Below are 21,966 nucleotides of genomic sequence, written 5' to 3' on the forward strand. Positions count from 1 at the left end.
CCAACTTTCTCCACCTTTACTTCCTAAGAATGCTGTGACCTTTAGAGACAGTACTGCCATTTGGAGACCAAGTGTTCAAACTGCCACCATCACAGGGGCAATGAGCTTGCTGTGCTTTCTCATCCTTGATGGGAGTTCCTCTGCTTTGGACCCATGTCCCTTTATGCAGGATGCCACCTAATCCTTAACTTCTTTTGACTAAAAAGATCTGTCCAAATGTGTCACAGTAGAGGTCCCAAGCTGGCAGCCTGTGAATAGAATTTGACTGATAGATACATTTTGTTTGGCCCGTGTTTTTTTTTTTTTAATCATGAATTTGGTTACTAGCATTTTGTTTTTAATTTTTATTATTTTATGCTTATGAGTGTTTTGCCTCCATACATGTCTGTGAACCGCACATGTGCCTATTGCCTGTGGAGGCCGGAAGAGGACAAAATTGATCCCCTGGAATCACAGACAGTTGTTGAGTCATCATGTGGGTGCTGGGAACTGAACCCAGGTCCTCTGGAAGAGCATCAGGTGCTCTTAACTGCTGAGCCATCTCTCCAGCCCCTGTTGCAATGTTTTAACAGTAGTTTCTGAGTGTCTGGAGTTCTGACCTCTTGAGTTTTTGTTTGTTTGTTTTCAAGACAGGATTTCTCTGTGTAGCCCTGGCTGACCTGGCCTGGCTTTGTAGACCAGGCTGGCCTTGAACTCAGAGATTTGCCTGCTTCTGCCTCCCGAGTGCTGGGATTAAAGGTGTGCGCCACCGTGCTCAGCTTTGCCTTCTTTTGAGAGATGGAAAGCTTTGTGGGCACGCTGCAGCCTGGACACAGGAGCCCCTCCAGCCTCCCTCCCAACTAGCTCATTAGCAGCAACCAGTATCACTGTCTGGTCTCGGCAGCACTGGAGAGCGAGGCTGGTGGTGATGGAGATGACTGCATCCAAAGTTCTTATCCAGCTTTCTGTAGCCCCACTTACCGCTTAAGCCCTGGCGTTGTCTCAAATAGTTAGTAAGATGGCAGGCGGCACTGGGTGTTTGTGGCTTTTCTAGTTCTTCCAGGACTTGGTGGACATCTTCCAGTTGATACATCATAGAAATGAAAATCTGGACATGATCTGGTTAACCTCTTCATGGCTGAGGAAACTGAGGCACAGGAAGGAGCAGTAGCTTTGGGATGATGGCAGAGCACAGGTGGCACTAAGTCCTGGGCCCCTTACTTAGCCTTTCTGACCTCACAGTGGCTTGTAAGGGCGGCAGAGAAGTGAAGCTCTGTCTTCGCTGCCCTTCATCCCTCGCTGGCGCTGAAAGGGAGTCTTTGTCTTGGCCTGGGAGGTTGCCAGGCCCAGCTGCACCTGTCTCCTCCTGGGTGATTGATAGGTTGGGAGATGCGCTACTCCTCTGCCAGGCTGACATGTGCCTAGACTGCTGGAGCACGCCCTCCAGACTTGCCAGGATGGTTGGAGCCCCTCCCACAGTCCTGCTGTGAGGAGTGAGAAGAAAGCCAGCTTGCCACCGGGGTATAGAGTAGTACCATAGGTCTCGGTCTTCAGGTTTGTGAGGTGTCCCCACATACCTCGCCTCTGCTGTTCACTTTGCTTCTATTCCACTCAACAGTCCAATAATATTCTTTTTCCCTCTTGGAGCATGGGAACAAGGCCTCACTCTGCAGCTCAGGCTGCCCTCAGACTCACAGCGTTCCTCTGTCTCATCCTCCAAGCATTGGGGTTACAGGTGTGAGCCCTCATGCCTGGCCTCAAAAGTATATTCTTGGGTCCGGATATTTTTTTTCTTTTTTCTTTTTTCAAGTCAGGGTTTCTCTGTAGACCATGATGGCTTCAAAGTCAGAGCTCCTCCTGCCTCTGCCCCCTGAGTGCTGGAACTAAAGATGTACACCACCGCTGCCTGGCTTGGATTTTTTTTTTTCTGTCTGTTGCAACATGTGGGATTGCGTGTGTGGTCTCTAAACAGGCATCTGGTATGCCTGTGCTGAGCTATACCCCCAGCCACTCCTGTCTTTTTTGAAACAGGGACTCATGTAGCCCAGGATGGCCTTAAACTTTCTATGGAGCCAAGATGACCTTGAGCTTCTGACCCTCCTGCCTCCACTTTCAAGTGTAGGGATTATAGGCATGCGCTGCTGTGCCGGGCCTCCCTGCCGTTTTGTGAGATTTTTGTATTTTGAGGCAGGGTTTCAATAAGTTGTCTGGTCTTGAGTTCATTCTGTAGTAACCCTTGATGTTGGGATCCTCCTGCCTCAGCCTCCTGAATAGCTTGCATTATAGGCTTGCACCACTGAGATGCTTTTGGAGACGCTTATATAAGTCTTTTGTTTTGTTTTGAGACAGGGTTTCTCTGTGTAGCCTTGGCTGTCCTGGACTCACTTTGTAGACCAGGCTGTACTCAAACTCACAGCGACCCACCTGCCTCTGCCTCCCAAGTGCTGGGATTAAAGGCGTGCGCCACCACACCTGGCAACAAGTCATTGCTTTTATGGCAAGAAAGGGATATTTACGTCTTACCCACAGAGGTAACGAATCCAGGTGAGATTGTTTCGACCTGCTCACTTAGCCAGATGCAGCTGACACCTTCATCTTCTGATATCTCACCTCGTGCTTCTTGGATGGGGGTATTCTGTTGAGTCGGGCTCTGGTGTTTGGGTAGATCCCATCCTGCACATACTTTAATCACACCTAGCCTCCTAATAGTGGTCCTGTTTCTGAGTCCCCGAGATGTGCTTTCTGTCATTCTCACTTTTCATCCTCATGACGACCCTGAAGGAGAGGCAACACTCCATCTTACAGATGCCTTGTGCCCTCTGTTAGGATGTGGCAGTGCTGACTGTCAAACCTATCTTGACCTAACTTTAAGGGCTTTGTAGTTTTGCCGTGTTGTACAACAGCTTTGAAAGTCACAGGAACTGTGTAAAGGATTACAATGAGACTGAAGTCAGGGGCAGTTCTCATCGTGGGCTGTGTGTGCTTGTGTCTCTTTGTGGTCATCCAGAAGTTACAATGGCAGCTCAAGCAATAAAGACAGGCAGCCTAGACATGTGCCTCTGAGCTCTGAGCGGTCCAGGCAGAAGAAGAAGAGTTTTGAGAGTAGTCCGTATAATTTAATCTCTTAAGTGATTGGAGTTGGAAGGAGCCTTCCGTTCTGTTCCTCTGTGTAAGGGGAACGTGAAAGGACAGAGTAGTGGTCCAGTCAAGCCAGGACCCTCATAAAACTTGTCCCAGTGTGAGCAAGCTGCCCAGCACTTGGGGAGGGTGTTGCTCAGCCACTCCTGTGGAGGTGCCATATAGTGAGTCCTAGATTCGGAGGGGCCTTGGACTAAGAACTTTGGGGTCCCTTCTAACCCAAGGTTCTCTGCCTGGCTTATTGCTTATTCATTGCTTATTATGGCCTGCTGCTGTTTTGATATAGTTAGTAAATTGTGTAAATTGTTTCATTTCATCATGGAGCACTTATGACGTGCTAGAAATCTATGACCAGTGAGATAACAGTGTCTCTCCCCCTCCCCACCATGACTTGGCGAGACAGGACAGTTAAGGAGTGGGGAGGGGATTAGAGCAAGTTAATGTGGGAGTCCACGTGAGGTAGAGATGGTGTGGGTCTACGTTAGGTGACTGTTGAGTTGGACTGAGCAGATGTTTGAACAAAGGCATAAAGGTGATGAGAGAGAGAGAGTGTGTGAACTGTAATGCAAAGGCCCTGAGGTACCCAGGCCTCAGAAGCCAGCTGTGTCTGAGGGACAACATGGGTGTCAGCATGGCTGCAGCGGAGAGAAGTTGGGCAGGGAAGGGGGCAAATCCACTAGCATCTTGTAGGCCACTGAAAGGACTGAGTGAGATGGTAAGATGGAGAAGTATCTTGGACTTCCTCTTTCTTTGACTCCTGAGTGGTAATCGTCTTTATCGTTCTAAGGCCTGCAAAGAAGAGACGTGCTGGTTTCACCCAAAGCCCTCCCACCAGCCAGGCCCCTTGTTAGCGTCTTCTTGCTATAACAGAATACTTGGCACAACTTAGGAGAGGACAGATTTATTTTTGTTCCTTGTTTGAGGCCACTGTGAAGGGGAAAGCAGAGAGGATGTCCGGCTTCTTTGCCTGGCTCCTTCTCCCCTTTCATCCCATCTGGTCCCCAGCCTGTGGTATAGAGCTGCCTGTGTTCAGGATGGACCCACCTCCCTTAATCACCCCCGGAAACGCCCTCGAAGACATCCCAGGGATGCGTTTGATTCATCTACTAGGTGTCACGGTCTAACCAAGGTGACAGTCAAGCCACACAGGCCCTTCCTACCTGAAGGGGGGGGGGAATGTGAGCAGCAGGAGGTGGAAATAACCTCAGATCAGGTGCAGGCCCCGGCAGCAGGAACATGGGAGGTACCAGGGTGTTCTTTGTGCCGGATGCAGTGTGTCTGAGTGCACTGTACCTATTGTGGCTGGTACAGAACTGGGGCTGTGTGGGCAGGAATATGGTTACGCCGAGGCCCTGGCTCAGGTGCTGTGTGTCTGCAGAACCAGTCTTCAGTATGGCATCATGTGTCTGAAGAGGCTGAACTATGACCGGAAAGAGCTGGAGAAGAGGCGGAATGAGAGCCAGCATGAGATCAAAGGTAAGCTGGTCGAGCCTGGGGAAGCCTGCTTCCACCCCAGCCTGGGGAAGCCTGCTTCCACCCCGAGCCTGGGGAAGCCTGCTTCCACCCCGAGCCTGGGGAAGCCTGCTTCCACCCCGAGCCTGGGGAAGCCTGCTTCCACCCCGAGCCTGGGGAAGCCTGCTTCCACCCCAGCCTGGGGAAGCCTGCTTCCACCCTAAGCCTGGGGAAGCCGCAGACCCGAGAGGCGAACCTAACCGCATGCAGCCTGTCGGATGCAGTAGACATAGTCCACGCCCACTCAGGTGTGATTCCACCTCCCTCAGACAGTGGCCACCAACTGATGTGTTCATAGAAGGTGGTGATCTGGAGGCCAGGGGGGGGGGAAGGTTGGGTGGAACAGAGGCAGCTTTTAGACAAGACTCTGAAAGAGAAAAGAGCAAGACCGCTTTGGCCTTGGGTTGGGGAGTGAGCCATGCTGGGACTCCATCTGGCAGAGATGTGGTGAGGTGGAGCTGGCTCTGCAGGAGGCCAGATGCCATGAGGGGACGGAAAGATGTGGGAAGTTAGGGATGGGGTGGGAGCTGAAGAGCAGAGTAACTGAGGCCCTGCGTCTCAGGAACTCCACTCCCACACCTAGAAGAGCCTGGACCACGCGTGTTTCCTTTTTGTCCGTTTCTTCCTCTGCCCTCCAGATGTGCTGGTCTGGACCAATGACCAGGTGGTTCACTGGGTCCAGTCTATAGGGCTAAGGGACTATGCAGGAAACCTTCATGAGAGCGGTGTGCATGGTGCCCTGCTGGCTCTGGATGAGAACTTCGACCACAACACGCTGGCCCTGGTTCTGCAAATCCCCACACAGAACACCCAGGTAGCCAGCCAGCCCTTCTTCAGTCAACGCCCAACCCGTGTGTGTGTGTGTGTGTGTGTGTGTGTGTGTGTGTGTATGTGTTTCTGTCTCAAGGGGGTGCTCAGAGTGGTCCCTGTGCATTGCCAAAGCTCTTGTGGAATATGTATCTTTCACATGCAGAGATGTTTTCTTGTCTCCACACCGTTGTGCGTTGGTTACCCCAGCTCTTCCCAAGCCTCTTTCATTGCTGAGGCTGGGATTTTCCTTCTCCTTAAGCTGGTCTCTGTCTCAACTTTCACAGGGAGGAATGAGCTCTGGGCCTCAGGAGATCAAGGAGCCCATATCTCTATTGTCTGGCACCCTAGGGATCTGCTCTTGGCTCCTGGGCTACCCTAGTCCCAATAGGCACAGTCCAGAGACTCGCCATCCCAGGCCTTTGTCTCCCTGTCAGCAGCAGAAAAGATTAGCCATCTCCTTCAATTACATTTCATAATTATTACTTCAACTGTTACCTAAAAATATATCTAAATTCTCTTGACTCTATTTATATTTTTGGCCTTTCTGACTTCCTGTGGGTAATGGATCCTAGATGCACTCACAGTTGTGTAAAGTACTTCCTGATTTTAGTTGTCCTCAATACGTCTCTGCCAGGCTGCCCCCTGGGGAAAGAGCCGCTTCTTCCTTACAAGTTTAGGTTGGTGAGGATGTGTGTATCTGACCAGCTTTCCCCTTTTATAGGAACTGTGAATTTCATAAATTCTGATTATATTGCTTCTGGGCCCAAGCCTTTGTCTCTCCAGACAGAATGGGCTTAATTCTTTTAGCCTTCCCTCGTGGACTAGCTGCTGCCCCTGATCATTTTAGCTGCCCTTGTCTGAACTGTTTGCAGCTGTCAGATTGCTTTTGAAATCCAGCCACTAGCTGTGCTCCCTATTCTGGGAGCAGATGCTTTTTGGCTTGAGGGAGGGTGGGGCCGTGGTGTCTCTTGGTCCTGGACAGTGTGTTGGTCGTGGGGCCACTGGCAGCACAGAGGGCCAGTGTGTTTGCAGACTGTGTGTTGTGACTCCTACTGACCAGTCCAAACACATCGTGGAACCTTTCTTTTCTAGTAAAAGTTTGGATTTCCTCCAAATGCAATCTCTCTACATTTGCCCACCTCTAACTTCATTTGCAGGTTCCTTCCTGCACAGGGCTCTCACTAGTGTTTCTGCAGCAGCTAGCTGTCCGTTTAACCGTTCACTGCCCAGAAATCTTTTCATTCAGCCAAGCGTCTTGGCCTATGCCTCTAATCCCAGCACTCAGGGAGGCAGAGGCAGGCGGATCTCTGTGAGTTTGAGGCCAGCCTGGTTCTACAAACCAGGGAGTCTAGGACAGCCAAGGCCACACAGAGAGACCTGTCTCCAAAACAAAACAAAACAAAACACAAACAAACCAACAAAAAGAAATGTTTTCCTTTTAGGTAATTTGTAAGACACGACATTTCCACTTCTGACAAACATTGTCCCGATAGAGCTCTGCCGTTAATGCTTTCCCCAGATATGGGCTTTTCCTTTCTTTTGCTTCCTATCCCAGAATGCACCTCCCTCCCTCCCTCCCTCCCTCCCTCCCTCCCTTCCGTCCTTCCTTCCTCATTTTCTTTTTTGAGACAGGGTTTCTCTGTGTAGCTGTGGCTATCCTGGAACTTGGTAGACCAGGCTGGCCTCAGATATCCCCTTGCCTCTGCCTCAAGGAGTGCCGGGATTAAAGGTGTGCTCCTTCACTGCCAAGCATTTTCTTTCTTTCTTTAAGAAAAAAAATTTTTAAAGATTTATTTATTTTTATTTTATGTGCATCGGTGTTATGCCTGCATGTATGTCTATGTGAGAGCATTGGATCCCCTGGAACTGGAGTTACAGATGGCCATGTGGGTGCTGGGAATCGGACCTGGGTCCTCTGGAAAAGCAGCCAGTGCTCTAAGAGCTATCTCTCTAGCCCCAACCAGTATTTTCTAGACCTATTTATCTGACCTGGTATGGAATCCTCCATGGACAGTGGCTGAAAATATCTGGTGACAGAATTTCTTCTTTCTTTCTTTTCATTTATTTTTTAGTGTATGTGTGTGTGCCTGCATGTATGTGTGTATGTATGTAGGTGTATCATATGCATGCAGGTGTTGCAGAGGTCACAAGATTGCTGGGTCCCTGGAACTGGAGTTACAGGCAGTTGTGAGCTGCCTGATGTGGTTGCTGGGATTTGAACCCTGGTCCTCTGCAAAAGCAGCAAGTACTCTTAACTGCTGAGCCACCTCTCTGCTCACTCTGGTAGTTACCTTGATGAGTTAATTTTGAGGAGTCTAGAAAAAGTGTCTGTTGTGCCATGCAGCTCAGGGCTCCCACTAGCCATGACTGGGAATCTTTTAGTTTGGGTTTGTGATGTGGACCCTGTCAGATGAGGCTTACTTCCTCCTAGGAAGTTTTGTTTACCCATGGTGTGAGCGTTTATTTCTTTTCCTCCTGTCCTCCTTAGAGACAAAATACAGGCCTTTAAAACAATAATTTTTACATATTCATCGGAACTTGCATATATTTGTACAATTTATTTTAATCATCTTTGTCTACTGATACTTCCCTCTCAGCTTCGTGCCCTCTTTGTCTTTTCTTACTGGTAACTCTCTGAGTCCAGTTAATGAAAATAATTTTCCCCCAAATTAGGTAAAGCCTGCCTCTTCAAGGCTTCTGCCGTCCTGTTCTTTAAAATGACATTTCCTCCTAATTTGCCCCATATGAGAGAATCCCAAGGTTAACAGTTTAGTAGGATACAAAATATTAGTGATTTGCCAGAGGCAGCAGCCTCAGGGAAGGGTAGGAGGTTCCCAGTGGGCTAAGTACACTAAAGCCTGCCCCTTCTTTGCCCGTAGATTCTAGGAAACAGTAGAAAGATTCAACAAATGGGGAAGTGGAGATGGCTGGGTGGATAAAGGTGCTTGCCACCAAGCCTGATAACCTGAGCTCTGTCCAGAGTACACATGGTAGAGAGACCCAATTCTTGCGTGTTATCCCCTGACCCCATACATTTACTGTCGTGTACTTGCCCTTCCCCACATGTTTTAAAAAAAAAAAAAGGTGGAGCTGGTGAGGTGGCTTAGCATGTTAGAGCACTTGCCACCAAGCCTGGTGACCTGGGTTTGATTTCTGGGACCTGCATGGTGAAGAGAGAAACAACTTTTGCAAGTTGTTCTCTGACTTCCACAGTGCACAGAAGGAAATGTGTGTGTGTGTGTGCGCGCGCACACACACACACACACACACACACACACACACACATTCTTTCTCTCTCACACACACACTGAATAATGTATAATAATAAACTGAATTAATGTACATTAAAAAAAAGATAGCATAAATGTTATTAACTAGAGCCTCTCTTTTTCCCTCTCACCCTGTGGTTTTCAGGCCCGCCAAGTGATGGAGAGAGAGTTCAATAACCTGTTGGCCTTGGGCACAGACAGGAAGTTGGATGATGTGAGTACTGGAATATGAATTCCTAGCCTTGGTTGTAACTGGCTGGTTGGCTTGAGGTTCATGAGCTCTCCTAGCGTGGTGGCTAGCCTAAGGGAGGAAAGCCGGAAGGGATGGGGAAGGGAAGGGGTGGGGAGGCATGTCAGCAGCCGGGGAGAAGTCTCTGTGAAACTTACTTAAAGCATAAGACCCAAAAGCATCTTCAACCTCAAGGCTCAGCCCTCTCACCTATACAGGGTTAACGGTCTTCCTTGGAATGGAATGTATCTCAGACCCTTTTCCTGCTTGGTGAAGATTGCAGCAGCCTGTCCTCCAGATGTGTGGCATTTGAGGACAGGTGCTCTGCTGAGGAACAGAGCGACAGCTCTGCTGGCTGCCCCTCAGGCCAACCCTGCTAAACAGAAGTTCAGGCTTTTGTCACCCCTGGTCTCCCTGTAGCTTCACCCTTTTGCCTTTACTTTTGCATCCAAGCTATCTCTCTGCCCTTCTGGGTCTCAGAAACAAAAAGCCTCCATTTCATCAGGCCTTCCCCTTGAGTTCAGGACTTCACTGTTCTGAGGCCACAGCCTGGGCCTGCCAGTACGCCCTCCTCTCCCTCCCTCCCTGTTTTCCTGCCACCAACCTTCCTTCACCTTGCTGGTCAGGGCCTCCTTAGCTGACTTGGCTTTAAGCAAGTTAAAAAAAAAAAAAGAGCTGGGACGGGTGAGATGGCACAGCAGGTAAAAACTCTTGCCGTACAAGCCAATGACCAGAGTTTGATCTCTGGAGCTTGTGTAAAGGTAGGAAGAGAGGCCAACTCCACAAAACTGTTCTACGGATAGACTGAGGCATGCATGTATTCCTCTCCCCCCCCCCCCCAGGCTTATTTTTAGGTTCTCTATCTTCCGATCTTGCTAAATTAAGGAACGGGACTCCTGCTAACCATTCATTTAACAAGCCGTGACTGAGGCAGACAGCATTCCCAGACACTACTCAGGATCAGGGGAGATGTTCTTTGGAACAACAACAGCAACAACAAATCATGTATTTTTCTCCATGGAGCATAGAACACAATAGAGAAAAAGAAGAAAACAGAAAGGGCAGAGGCAGGAAGGAACTGAGGGGACCAAGGGCAGAGGGTGAGGGGAAAGAAATAGTAATGAAATAATCTTGAAAATGCATGTAAAATGCCTCTAGGACAGATCTGTGGCATGTTAAAATGTAATTATAGCATTTGTCGTCCCAACGGCACAGATTACAGGTCCTAAGAGAGATGGGAGGAGCCCTTGAGGCAAAAACAGGGCTATTTGGTCCTGTGCCTGCGCACTCTGCCTCTTATCATGGGTCCTGTGTGGTTCTGAAAACACAAGGGTGGAAGATAAGGCTTGGCCACAAGGCAGTGAGCTGTGCCTCTGAAGGGTGGAGCTGGGTGTGGCCCGTGGAGTGAGGCATCCTGTGGCATTGTGGCTCCGGGAGCCCACTGGCAAAGGAAGTGACTTTGGAGACTTGGTTGACATTGATGGGGAGCCAGATGGTGGGAGTTGCTCCCTGATGTCCCTTGGTTATCTGTCTGACCCACCTTTGTCCCTGTGTTCTGGTCCCACTGGGCTTGGTAACTTGAGAAATAAATAGGTGAGGCAAATGTTGGGATTCTGTTGTGCAGATAAGAAAACAGAAGCCTGGATTGGCCATGTTCTCAATAATGTGGCTGAACCAAGAACAGCAGCCTACAAGTCTTGATCACTTATTGAGGCCCTAAATGGAGCTGGGGAGCAGTGCCGGGGCTGTACAGGGACTGGCCCAATGGGAGCCTGAAAAGAAAAATACTTTGGAAGAGCAGTGGACTCTCTGAGCTCAGTTTGGGGAGGCTGGGGTGAGTAGAGCAATGGAGTTCACTGCTGGACTAGACCTGATAGGAGGGACCTCCTGCTTGGTCTTTGTTAGAGGCCCCTGTAATCAGCCCCGTCAGCTCCCCCATCCATTCGACAGGAGACACACTAAGGGCTGGGGAGGGAAGATTAGGAAAGTAGTACTACTTGGAGCTCCAGGGACCGGGATGGCAACTCCAATGTGCCTCTTGGTGCAGGGCGAAGAGAAGGTGTTCCGCAGAGCACCCTCCTGGAGGAAACGCTTCCGGCCGCGGGATCACCATAGCGGTGGCATGCTGGGCACCTCAGCGGAGACCCTCCCGGCGGGCTTCCGAGTGTCCACGCTGGGCCCGTTACAGCCCCCACCCGCTCCGCCCAAGAAGATCATGCCGGAAGGTGAGTGCCAGGCTGGCCAGGGGTTCCTTCCCGCACCCTGGGGCCGAGCGGGCTGGAGAGGGGCGAGGCCGAGGCTGAGCTGCACTAACGCTGCGGTGGGGGCGCGCACTAACCCGCGCTCTGTGTGTTCTCCCGCCGCTGCCGACTCCTGCCAGCCGGGACGGCGGGGGCGCAGAGACTGGAGCCCTCCACGGTCCGGACCTACTCCTGCTGACCCCCCCACCCTCCCGCCCCGGGTCTGACGGGGGTGCGCCCCCGGCTCGGGGTAAGTGGGCCAGGCTGTGGCTGCGCTCACCCGTCCTGCCGCTGCCCCGGCCCGTCCTGCCGCCGCACCCTCGCTGCAGCACCGCCCGGCTTGCCCTTCCCGCTTCGCTTTGTGCTTGGACGCATGTCGCACCTACCCGCTACCCGCCCCGGGGACCACCTCCACTCACAGAGCCTGTCTCTCTCTCTTCTCCCGTAGCTCACTCCCACTATCTCTACGGACACATGCTCTCCGCCTTCCGGGACTAGCCACGGCCCCCAGGGCGGGTGTCCTGGTTCCGCAGGCTCAGCCGGCCCTGACCCTTCCTGCTCGTTCCCTTTCTCCTTTGGCTCCTAGTCTCTCCTCTGTGACTTTCCAGTTGCCCGGGATCTCAGAGTATGCTCATCTACTCCCTCGGCACCCCACTATCCGAGTCCCACTCCGTACCCCTTTTGTAAGTCTCTAGTGGATGTGGCCAAGGTCTCCTGTGTGTGGCGGCACCCGGGTTCCGTGGGAGGGAGAGAAGGGCCGCCACCTTCCCTCTTCTGGATCTAGTTTGGTCTGGACTATGGGCTCATCAGACCCAGGGTCTCGGACTAAGGATTGAGATGGCCCTGCCAATAAAAGGCCATTTTGGACTCTGTCCTGCTTGGACTACTTGGCCTTCTGGTCCCCGCTACGCCCCCCCCCCCCACTCTGGCTGTGCCGGATGGTCTGAGTGGTTTTGGCACCCCCCTCTTGAAGTATCATCCCCTCTTCCCCAAACCCTATCTCCAGTGTTGGTCGCTATGCCTCCAAGTCTTGCTTGTGAGTTGAAAGGTGTAGCATACCCCAGCCCCTCCAGGATAAAGCCCGGAGGGGAACTGAGGAAGACTAAGGTAGGAACTGTGCCCAAGATGACGCAGAATCCCAAATATGCGCGGGAAACGGACCCCAGAGCTTTGGGCCAAGAGTGAGGGCAAGGGAATCGCCTCAGCCCCTTGCCCCGTAGGAGGGATGGTTAGGAACCTAAGCCCAAAGGGCGGTAGGAATGCCTCTAGCCCCAGCCACAAATGGCACTGCTACTGGGTTGAGTGGATCAGTTTGTGAACTGTTGCCTCTGCCCTGAAGAGGGGAAAACAGCTTCCCCTTTAGCGAATCATGTCCCAGGGCCAGGGAATCTAAAGTGGCTTGAGGCAGCCTCCCTTGTGTCTCCTCACACCACCCATTCCTCCTTCAGGGTTCTTTTGGGGGCAAGGAGCTAACTACTCAAGACATTCTGGATCTTTCCTCTCCTCCACCGTTTTATCTGCCTTTTCAGGCAGGATGGTCAGGGCAGGACAGATTTAGGAGGACTGTCAGTCAGCCCTCTTCTAGACCAATTCCTTAACCTTGGGAAAGCTCAGGACCTGCCATCAGGGTGGCTTGATAGAACCTGACACTTGATGGAAGAGGAAAGGGAAAGTGCCTGGATTGTGACTGTGGGGGACAGTGCTGTCCTCTAGGTGATAGGGTAGCTGGTTCACCATCTCATCCACTGGGATTCTGAGCAGCACCTAGGCTAACAGGTGGAGACATGAGCCAGAACTCCCTGTCTGAAAAGGACTCAGGGCCTTTGTGCTGCCTGCCGCTCAGTGGAGGAAAGCTTGGCTAATGAGGTGACCAAATGGGTTCACCTTGGCTGGGGCAGGCAATCATCTGTCCTTGATGCCATTGTTTTTGCTTCCCCGCCAGTGAGACTGCTGGGGGTGGAGACGAGAAACAATTGAGTGGACCATGAATCAGTTAGAGAGAAAGAACCTGTCCCTTCCCCCCCCCCCCCCCCATCCCGAGTGCTGGAGTTATAGAGAAGTGCCAGCATCCTAAGATGGAAGGAGTTGAACATGACAGTACCATCTGACTCCCAGAGACTCTATGGGGCTAGCTATGTGGGCGGGAGAGTCGGCCCTGCCCCTCCTCTACCATGTAATCCTTTCATGGTTTGCCATGTTATAGGTAGCAACTGGGGATCCAGGTACATTCAGGGTCAGCAGGGAGGATTAAATAGGGGAGTCTGCATGAAAGGCTGCTGTCGTGGTGTACCCCCTGCCTCATTGTCAATATATATGTGGTTTTTTTTTTTCCTGGAGAGTCACCAGTGACCGAAGCTCTCCTTGCCAGCCTCCTGTGTCTCACCAGGTCCCTTCTCAGTACTGTATCGGCTCAGTGCTTCAGGAGTGTGTGTATGAGTGTGAGTGTGTGTGGGTGTGGGTGTGGGTGTGAGTGGGTGTGTACGTACCAATAAACAACCTGGTTTTAAGACAATGTACAAATGGCCTCGGTTTCTTTTTTCAATGCTAAGTTCATTTGATGTTTCCAGCTTTACTTCACGGACGTTGGGGCTGCTATCCCCTGGGAAGGAAGCATCCGTTTAGAAACATATAGGGTGGCTTATGCCAAGGGTTAAGAGAACAAGGTGAAAGGTTGAGAAGCCTGCTGTCAGGCTCAGTCAGTTTCCTGTTTCATCTGCCCAGGCTTACTCTACTGAGACCCTTTCACACTAGCCTGGGGTAGCCGCCACCACCGCCCAACTTCCTCTGAACATCTCTCCATTTCAGTAGTTACTTTTTACTTGCTGTGAGAAGATACCATGACCAAGCAGATTAACACATTATTTGCTTGAGTGCTTGCTTACAGTTTTAGGGGCTTAGGGTCCATGACCATTATGGCGAAGAGTACAACCTTAGGGCAGGCAGACAGGCAAGCAGGCAGGTAGGCATGGCGCCGGAGAAGTAGCTGAGAGCTTGCACGTTGAGACAACAACCAAGAGGCAGAAAGAGAGCTACCTAAGATGGCGTGGGCCAGTGACTCACCTCCTCCAACAAGGCCACACCTCCTAACCCTTCCCAAACAGTTCCAGCAGCTAGGGACCAGGTGTTCAAATACAGGAGCCTCAGGGGACCACTCTTATTTAAACCACCCATCAGGTCTCCACTGCTTTAATTCAGGGTCCAGCTCCTCTCTACTGCGTGGCTTTAGAAAGCTATTCCCTGGCACTCTCCTCTCCCCACCTAGCTTAACAGAATGTTCCACGACTCTTTTTTTCTTGCCTTTGGAGCCTTGACCCTTTAACTCTTTTCCGAGTCTCTCCTGGGAGGCAGTGGCTGGCACTGCAGTAGAATTAGGTTAACTGACACCCTTCAGCTCCCTGAACAGTCAATGCATGTTGCACACACGCACGCGTGTGGTCTCCTTGACTGTCTACTGCACTGGGCTGCGACAGCGCTCCTCAGGTCAGTCTCTTCCATCTCTACATTGAATGAATGAGTTGACTGTCCTCGTCTTGGAGAATTGTTGAAAGGATTAATATTCATTTTTTAAAAACCTGACAAGTCACCAAGCACCGTTGTGTGCCAGACACTTGACTGCTGCTATTACAAAATAGCTTTACGTGGGTTATTTTTAACCAGCAGAAGTGTGTTTCTCACAATATTAGAGTTGAAGAAGTCCAAGGTCAAGGCACCAGTATTTAATCTCCAACACACCCCAGAAATGGTACTCTCAAGGTGTTCCCACATGTTAGAAAGGTTGAGGGGGTAACAAGGGTTGGGCGGGCTGTCAGCCCACTCATGAGGGCACTAACCCCTCTCATGAGGGCACAGCCTTCATGTCCCAGGCGCCTTCAGAAGACCTATCTGTTGATACCATTCAATTAGGGATAAGGTATTTTTAAAGATTAATTTTTTAAAAAAATCTAAGTGAATGTGCACATGTGTGTGTGGGTTCTGGTGAAGGTCAGAAGACACATGGGTCCCCCAGAGCTGGAGGAACGGCATGTGTGAGCTGTGTCATCATGGTATGGGTGCTGGGATCCAAGCTTGGGTCTTTGTGATAGATGGAGCAGCAAGCTCTCTTAGCCTCTGGTCATTTCTCCAGCCCTGAACATGAATTGAATATGAATTTGGAGAAACCCAAACATCCAAATTATAATTTGTAGTAAACAGATGAATTTGCCTCATCCTCAGAGCCATCAAGGTGGGATCATTGTCATTTTAAAGAACAGGAAATTGTCACGCTGAGGTCACACGCCTGGGGAAAGATAAAGGTTTCAAATCTCAGCCTGAGCCCAGTGCCTTGTCCCTAACTGTAACCTGCAAATGGTAAATTCCTGACCCAGTACCCGGAAGGTAGCCGCTGCTTTTAAGGGGGAGCACCCTCATTTCTACAGCTATCCCAATTCTCTTTTCCTCACACCTTTGTTTGTAACCGCTCAGGTGGCCCTTGGCACCTGCCAATCATCCTGAGGCCATAGTCTACTCATCTGAGTGATGAACCATGTGGCACAACACACACTGCGCTCTTGTGTCCCTTCCACAGCCATTGGCACCCCAAACACTGATGAAGCAGGAACGACAGAGTCGATGGGCACAGGTGACAGGAAGAAAGGCAGATACCTTATGAGGCAGAGCCTAGGCAAGGCAAGAAGAAGCAGTAAGGTGTGCCGGTCTAGTGTCTACAAGCCTCTCAGTGCCCCACCCGTCACGGTCAAAGGTGGAGCTGATTAGCTCTAGTAGCCGGAGAGAGGTCTGAAGGGTCCAGAGCACCGTGACTTCCCAGTGTTGCCAGCCGCTGGGCTGGGGATATAGGAAAAGCAGACCAGTATGGAAATGGAAGTTCAGGCATGCTGAGCTCCAGCTAAGACCCAGCATCCTGTTTCTTCAGCGTTTGTAGAAACCAAGGAAGGGTCCTTAGAATGTTTTCCTTTACTCTCTCTGAAAATGTTCTAAACAGAGTGAGAGGCAAGGAGTCTGTGTCAGGATGGTCACCCATTGCTGAGAGAGTGCAGGGAAGAGGTACATCTCGTGTCACCAAGGGAACTGACATGTCCTTACCATGTCCGCTTAGGCATCTGTACCCCATCTTGAGCCCAAGAAGCCAGCGAACTAAAGTCCATGGGACATGACCTGTGAGGGCTGGTAGGGTAGCATTTCACCCGCGGACTTGAGTTGAGGGGACTCTTCTTTTGTACTGTTGCTCTTCTGCACCACTTGGGACAATCACTTATCCCTGCGAGCACTAGTGGAAAGGTTTTCTGGCCTGCCACCTGGCTCTTCTGGGAAGTTACACCTTAGAATGTTTACTAGGGGAGCACAGATAGGGCATATAATTCATAATAATTAGCCAAACACAGGTTCCTGTGTCCCCACTAACACTTGGCATGCCCGTTTCAAGTAATTCTTGTCTTTTTATTCCTGTGGAGTGCTTAGCGCCCATTGTTAGACAAGATTTGATTAACCCGGTTTGATTTATTGTAGTTACTTCCACGGATGAAGGAATTTAGGTTAATTTCCCTAAAGAACTCCACCTTGTTATTCATTAACGTTTGGCTGTTATCTGTAATTCTATTGCGAGGGTCGAGAATTTGTTAATCTAAGGAAACCCTTATGCTTAATAGCATTTATTTAGTGAAAGCAGTCTGGGCTCCTGTACAGCCGGGTTAGTCACTCACATCTGGGCTGTGCTGCCGTAGTTTGACGTGAGGATTTTCAAGCCGTGGGTGACACCTGCCAGTGCGGGGGTCACTTGATTCTAGTGACCGGCCACTGCTATTCTTTCAAGTGTGAATATACATCTGTTTCCAGTTGACATAACCGAGGAGAGTGGGCTTTAGCTGGCCGGAGCCCAGGAGCTCCATGGTATTCTTCACTGAGTGCCCTTGCTCTTGGCCAGCACTTAGACCCATGTAGGGGCCTAGGAGGACACAACTGAAGGCAGTGAGTGGGGTGGTAGCAACTCAAGAGCACTGGGAGGGACCGGGACAGAGGACAGCCAATCCGAGAAAAACCCCTTCTGGTTGTGTAGTTCTGCATTTTGGTGGTCCTAAGGGAGCACACTAGACGGGAGGTAAGGTGAGGTAATGCACATATGTACTTCACCCCAAAGACAAGCAGGTCAAGGCTAGATTTTGATATTATTCCTCTCCAGGCTATCTGGAAGACCAAATTCAAACACACACACACACACACACACACACACACACACACACACACACACACACACACACACAACCTAGAAAGAAAGAAAAACGCAAAGCAAAGCAAACCTCACAAGCAGGATGGATGATTGCTTATATGAGACAAACAGACCTTGATGGGAACCCAACTTCTCACCCTCTCAAGCTGCCCGAGGCTCTGCCAAGTCTTTCTCATGCCATCTTCTCTAGGTATAGATCTCCAGGTAAGGAGGGGCCCAGCTGAGCTCGAGCAAGTGCAGAATGGCCATCAGCAACTGCTCTCTCTTAAACTGGCTCAGGTCAGTTGCCAAAGGGCCCGAGAGAACTGGAGAGGGCCCAGGATGTACCAAGCACTGAATCCCTGTCTGCAATGGTTTGGAGACCATCCTGTAGTAAACCAGACGAGCGGCACGGAGTTGGTGTCCTTGGTCCTTTCAACCCCTCTGCTGAATCTTACCCAGTCTCCAGCCATCATCTTCCCACTCTGCTCCCCACCCACCTTCTGCCCTTGGGAAGCTCGTCTTTGAAATGGTAGCATCCCAAGTGATGAGAACCCTGGCTTCTCCCAGCTCCCTCAGCAGACTCCCCCCCACCCCCTCATCTTTGAGCTGTAGGCGGGGACAGGAATATCCCTGTCTCTGGAGGGAAGGGCAGAAAGTGGTAAGGGGACATGTTATTGGTCCTATGAAGAAATGACAGTGTCTGGCCACACCCATTGGCTCTGTGTGGTCACTTCCTACTTCTCTATAGAGCTTAAGGTGATGTGGATCCAGGGGAGACAGAGCTGAGGAAGAGAAGTCCAGGCACAAACCCAGCTCCACACCCCTAGCTTGTGGGCTGAGCACAAGGCAAGCGAGCATGCTCAGTGGGCCTACTGGGCTGTAGATGGGAACACAGCAGACTGTGAATGATGTTGAATTAAAATTAAAATACAACAGAGTGCTTTGCAGGCCTGCCCCTGGGTGCTCAGGACTTCTAAGGAATCTGGTCTTGTTTCTGCATCTAATGATCTGATCAGGACTTCAACTCCGCTCGCATGATCCACTCCCATGAATGCCTCACTCCCCTCGCGTATCTGGACCTCCAAGGGGGAAGGCATGGTGTTTTCAGCGTCTCCCCTCCTGATACATCATTGTAGACACTCTGATAGCAACCGGTCTTTATTTGTTTTTTAAAAAAAGGAAATCCAAATAAGTTAGCAAAAGAATTACAAAAAGAGTTGGCAAAACCACACAATACTAGTTAACAAAAGAAGTCACCCCAAGGGCCCCCACCCCTTTTCCCTGCCTGCCCCTGGCAACATCAGCACAGGAGACCTTGGTCAGATGGCAGCTTTACAAACAACACACAAAACAATAAACAATACACAAACCACTGGGAGGTCCCCAGTACCCACTGCAAATACTTTCCCCACCCTCCCCCCACCCCCCAGTGACGTTGGAACAGTTCCTCCCCATTTTCCCTTAACTCAGGGCAGGCCCAGCCCAGCCACTGACACCAGGGGGAGACTAGAAGACATGTGCGCACTTGTCCAGGTCAGGGCACTGTCTCCGCCCCTCAAACTGTCTCTCATTTGGGGGGGTGTGTGGAATAAGAGGCGTATTATGATTTTTAAAAAAAGGAAGCTCCTGAGTGTGCCCCATTGGGGGACATCAACAAGAGGGCTCTTTGAACTCCGTCTTTCTCTCCTTGGAAGGGGATGCTCCCTGCTAGAAGGAGCCAGATCAGTGAGGGCATCCATTCCTTTGCTGGGCTGGGTGTTAGCCTTCTATGAATGGGGAGTGGGTAGTCTGGCCTGTGGCAGCCCCAGAGCTGTAGGACAACCCCACTTAAAAGGCCCCTGTTGCAGAACTGGTGGCCTTGGACACCAACTTGGGGGCTCACATGGACACCCAGCCTGGGAGACCATCTCAGTTGGGCATGGTTTCATCTGGGAAGGCAACAGACATATCCTCCACTGTGATGCTGTCCACGATGGAGGTCAGGGAGTGCAGGTTGTGCGCATCTGTAGGGTCGGCTGCTGCGAGCAGATGATCTGTAAGGAGAAAGCAGGGAATGCTTCCTGGGCAAGGGGTTTGGGACCCTTGAGATGACACAGGACAAAGACTCACGAGCTGTGGAGTGCCCCACTCTCCAGCCACTAGCACTCCCCATGCTGTGTGTGTGTGTGTGTGTGTGTGTGTGTGTGTGTGTGTATACTTGTGTGCTGCCTCTAACGCAGTTAAGTTTTGGAAGTGGCTCCCCCAAGGCGAAGCCAGGATAGTCTATCCTAGGGAACTGGTCCCGGTTTTGCAACATTGACTCAGCAATTCCCAGGGACCCCTGGGGCGGGGACTGGCTCTTCCCCCTGAGGTCGGACACCAGCTGGGAAGCTACTGGAAGCTCTGAGTACTCCTTTCCTTAGCTGGTCAATTCTACAGGGAGACACAGGGTGTCCAGCCTACCCGTTGGGGGCCTCAGGTTCCTGGAAAAGCGGCAGAAAAGGTTGGAACACGGAATAAGGTCAGAGAACAGCCTAGCCTGGTTAGGGATTAAGGGATTTGAGCCTTGTTGTTAACTAGGGTCAAGATTCACTTACCTCCTGGGTTGGGACCGAACTCCAGTGCACTGCCCCACTCTGGGCTGCAGGAGGCGCTGTGGGAGCTGCATTCACTGGGCACCTGCTTGCAAGACAAAACCGAAGTCCAAGGTCAGGTCTACTACCATTCTCAGGTGTACCTCTCCGCCTGCTGTACAAGGTAGGTTATCTACAATGTTACCATAGACAACTCTACTTCTAGGTCTTTCCTGCCTGCTAGGGTGAGAATTTTGCCTTGGGGGGGAGGGGCGACAAGAGTGGTAAGTCAGAGTACTTTATTATAGTGGCCTCAGAGGAGGCCAGCAGAGATTCTAATGTGTTTCGTCAGCTCAAATATGAAGATTGTGGACTTACATGGGGCAAAGCAGGTTTCCTTGGCCACTCGGCCTGGCCTTTTCTCACCTTCACCTAGGCTCACCTACGAGCTTACTGCAGGTTTGTTTCTGGGCCTCTTCTGCTCTCTTGTGCCAGTCCACCCCGACCCCATCCATATTTACCATCCACTGCCTTTGTCTGGTCTGGACACAGTATGAGCACAGAAGGTTGCTGGACAGCCTAGCTGACAAGCAATGGGGTCCCGGGATCCCCAGGGCTCTACTTTGCACCTGTTCCGGTTCTGGTGGCCCGGAGGCTGACCAGGCACCTCCCTCTGGCCCTATCCCTGGGACTGGCGCACCAGCCACTTACCACGGGCTGGGGCCCGCCCCCGCCTCGGTAGCGGAGATCTCGCTCCTCCTGGTTGAGGGAGCTGAGCAAGGCCTGTAGGCGCTCAATGTACTGGATGGCGCTGCGCAGGATCTCCACCTTAGGCAGCCGCTGGTTAGGGTTCAGCAGGGTGCTCCTCTTCAGTGCCTCGAAGGCCTCATTCACTTTCTTGAGCCTGCGCTTCTCCCTCAGCGTGGCTGCCCTCCGCCGGTCCACAGACACAGACTTCCTCTTACACACCTTACACGCCCATGGCAGGCACTGGCCTGGACAGTGCTCAGGGGTCCCCAGTCCCTTTTCTTCCAGGGGACCTCGGGCTTCTGGGCTTAAGCTGAGCTCAGTCCGCTCATAGCCCGGTTGCTCGAAGCCCTGAAGGTGGACAGGAAGGTAATTTTCCCCATCATAGAAGTGGGGCTCCTGGTAGAAATAGGGGGATGTCTCATACAGCTCCATCGGGTCGGAAAAGACTTGTTCCTGCCACTGGCCCCCAAGCTCCTGCAGCCCCTCACGCCAACTGCTGGGTGCCATTTAAACCTTCCCTGCTGGCATGGGCCCAGAGATAAATATAGCCAACGCCACAGAAACCTGAGCCCCCCTCTAAGCTGTTGCTGCACATCAAGACGTTTACAGTGGATTACATGTGATTCTCCTTCCCTCTCCTTTTGCCCCCACCCCACCCTGCCAGCCTGCCCCTGGCCCAGGCGGCTCCTGCGCACGGGTCGGGAGGCCGTCGGCTGTAATTTGATTAGTTTTCATTTCTTCACAGCCCCTGTGGGGCAGGGAAGGTGGGGGTGGGTGCATTCCCCTCTCATCTGCTCCTTTCAATTACTCCCTACCCGGGCCGCCTGCCTGCTCTCCTCCATGGTCCAAGGCAGCTGGTGGACAGGGCAAGAGGCAACAAGAACCGGGTTGCCTTGCATTGGAAGGGGTTTTCAGAGTCCATCTATCTGCTCAGCAGCACCTTAAACCATACTCTATCAGTCCCATGAAATCCCCAAAGACCCACCCCACAACAGGAGCACTCGAAATTTGGTGTGTGTGTGTGTGTGTGTGTGTGTGTGTGTGTGTGCGCCCCTAGGGTTTATGGAGGCAAAAGACAGAAACTCAACAAGGCTAATGGATTCAAGTTCTGGGTTTCCATAGCAGCTTTGACGTTATATGTTCTATTAGGTCTTACATAGTTGGGGGTAGATTGAGGCAAGAGGACATGAGGACTTCCAAGTAAGGGGGGGGGAGGCAACTGGGAAGGGGAAGTCAGTGTCGAGCAAGGATTAGAACTCACAAACTCTACATTGCCATCTTCTCC

At 51.4% G+C, this 21,966-nt stretch overlaps 2 protein-coding genes across 6 annotated transcripts in view; one reads left to right on the top strand and one right to left on the bottom strand.

Moving 5' to 3' along the window:
* PPFIA4 (PTPRF interacting protein alpha 4) overlaps positions 1–12,049 on the top strand; it is a 50,305-nt gene extending 38,256 nt beyond the window's left edge. For 2 of the 4 annotated variants that reach the window (XR_014781996.1, XR_014781997.1), the window contains 6 exons: positions 4,496–4,593; positions 5,268–5,443; positions 8,854–8,922; positions 10,985–11,162; positions 11,318–11,427; positions 11,626–12,049. Coding sequence is in view for 2 of the 4 variants with exons in the window: in XM_084796151.1 (XP_084652277.1) it covers positions 4,496–4,593; positions 5,268–5,443; positions 8,854–8,922; positions 10,985–11,162; positions 11,626–11,675 (571 nt within the window). In the remaining 2 variants the exon portion in view is untranslated. The remainder of the gene's footprint in view (positions 1–4,495; positions 4,594–5,267; positions 5,444–8,853; positions 8,923–10,984; positions 11,163–11,317; positions 11,428–11,625) is intronic. The other 2 variants (XM_084796151.1, XM_084796150.1) reach the window with 1 other exon arrangement.
* A 6,472-nt stretch (positions 12,050–18,521) lies between these two features.
* Positions 18,522–21,179, bottom strand: MYOG (myogenin). Of its 2 annotated transcripts, none has more exons than XM_084780415.1 (3): positions 20,643–21,179; positions 19,956–20,037; positions 18,522–19,412 (listed from the first exon to the last, which is right to left on the bottom strand). In XM_084780415.1, exons 1-3 carry the CDS (start codon positions 21,111–21,113, stop codon positions 19,288–19,290), a joined length of 678 nt encoding a protein of 225 aa, XP_084636541.1. In that variant the 5' UTR covers positions 21,114–21,179; the 3' UTR covers positions 18,522–19,287. The 2 variants fall into 2 exon arrangements, with proteins under 2 accessions (XP_084636541.1, XP_084636542.1); XM_084780416.1 differs by having other exon boundaries at positions 19,956–20,040; positions 20,643–21,175.
* Between the last annotated feature and the right edge of the window lie 787 nt (positions 21,180–21,966).

This window comes from Acomys minous (genome assembly GCF_964271855.1).
Source record: "Acomys minous genome assembly, chromosome: 1".
Lineage (NCBI taxonomy): Eukaryota > Metazoa > Chordata > Mammalia > Rodentia > Muridae > Acomys > Acomys minous.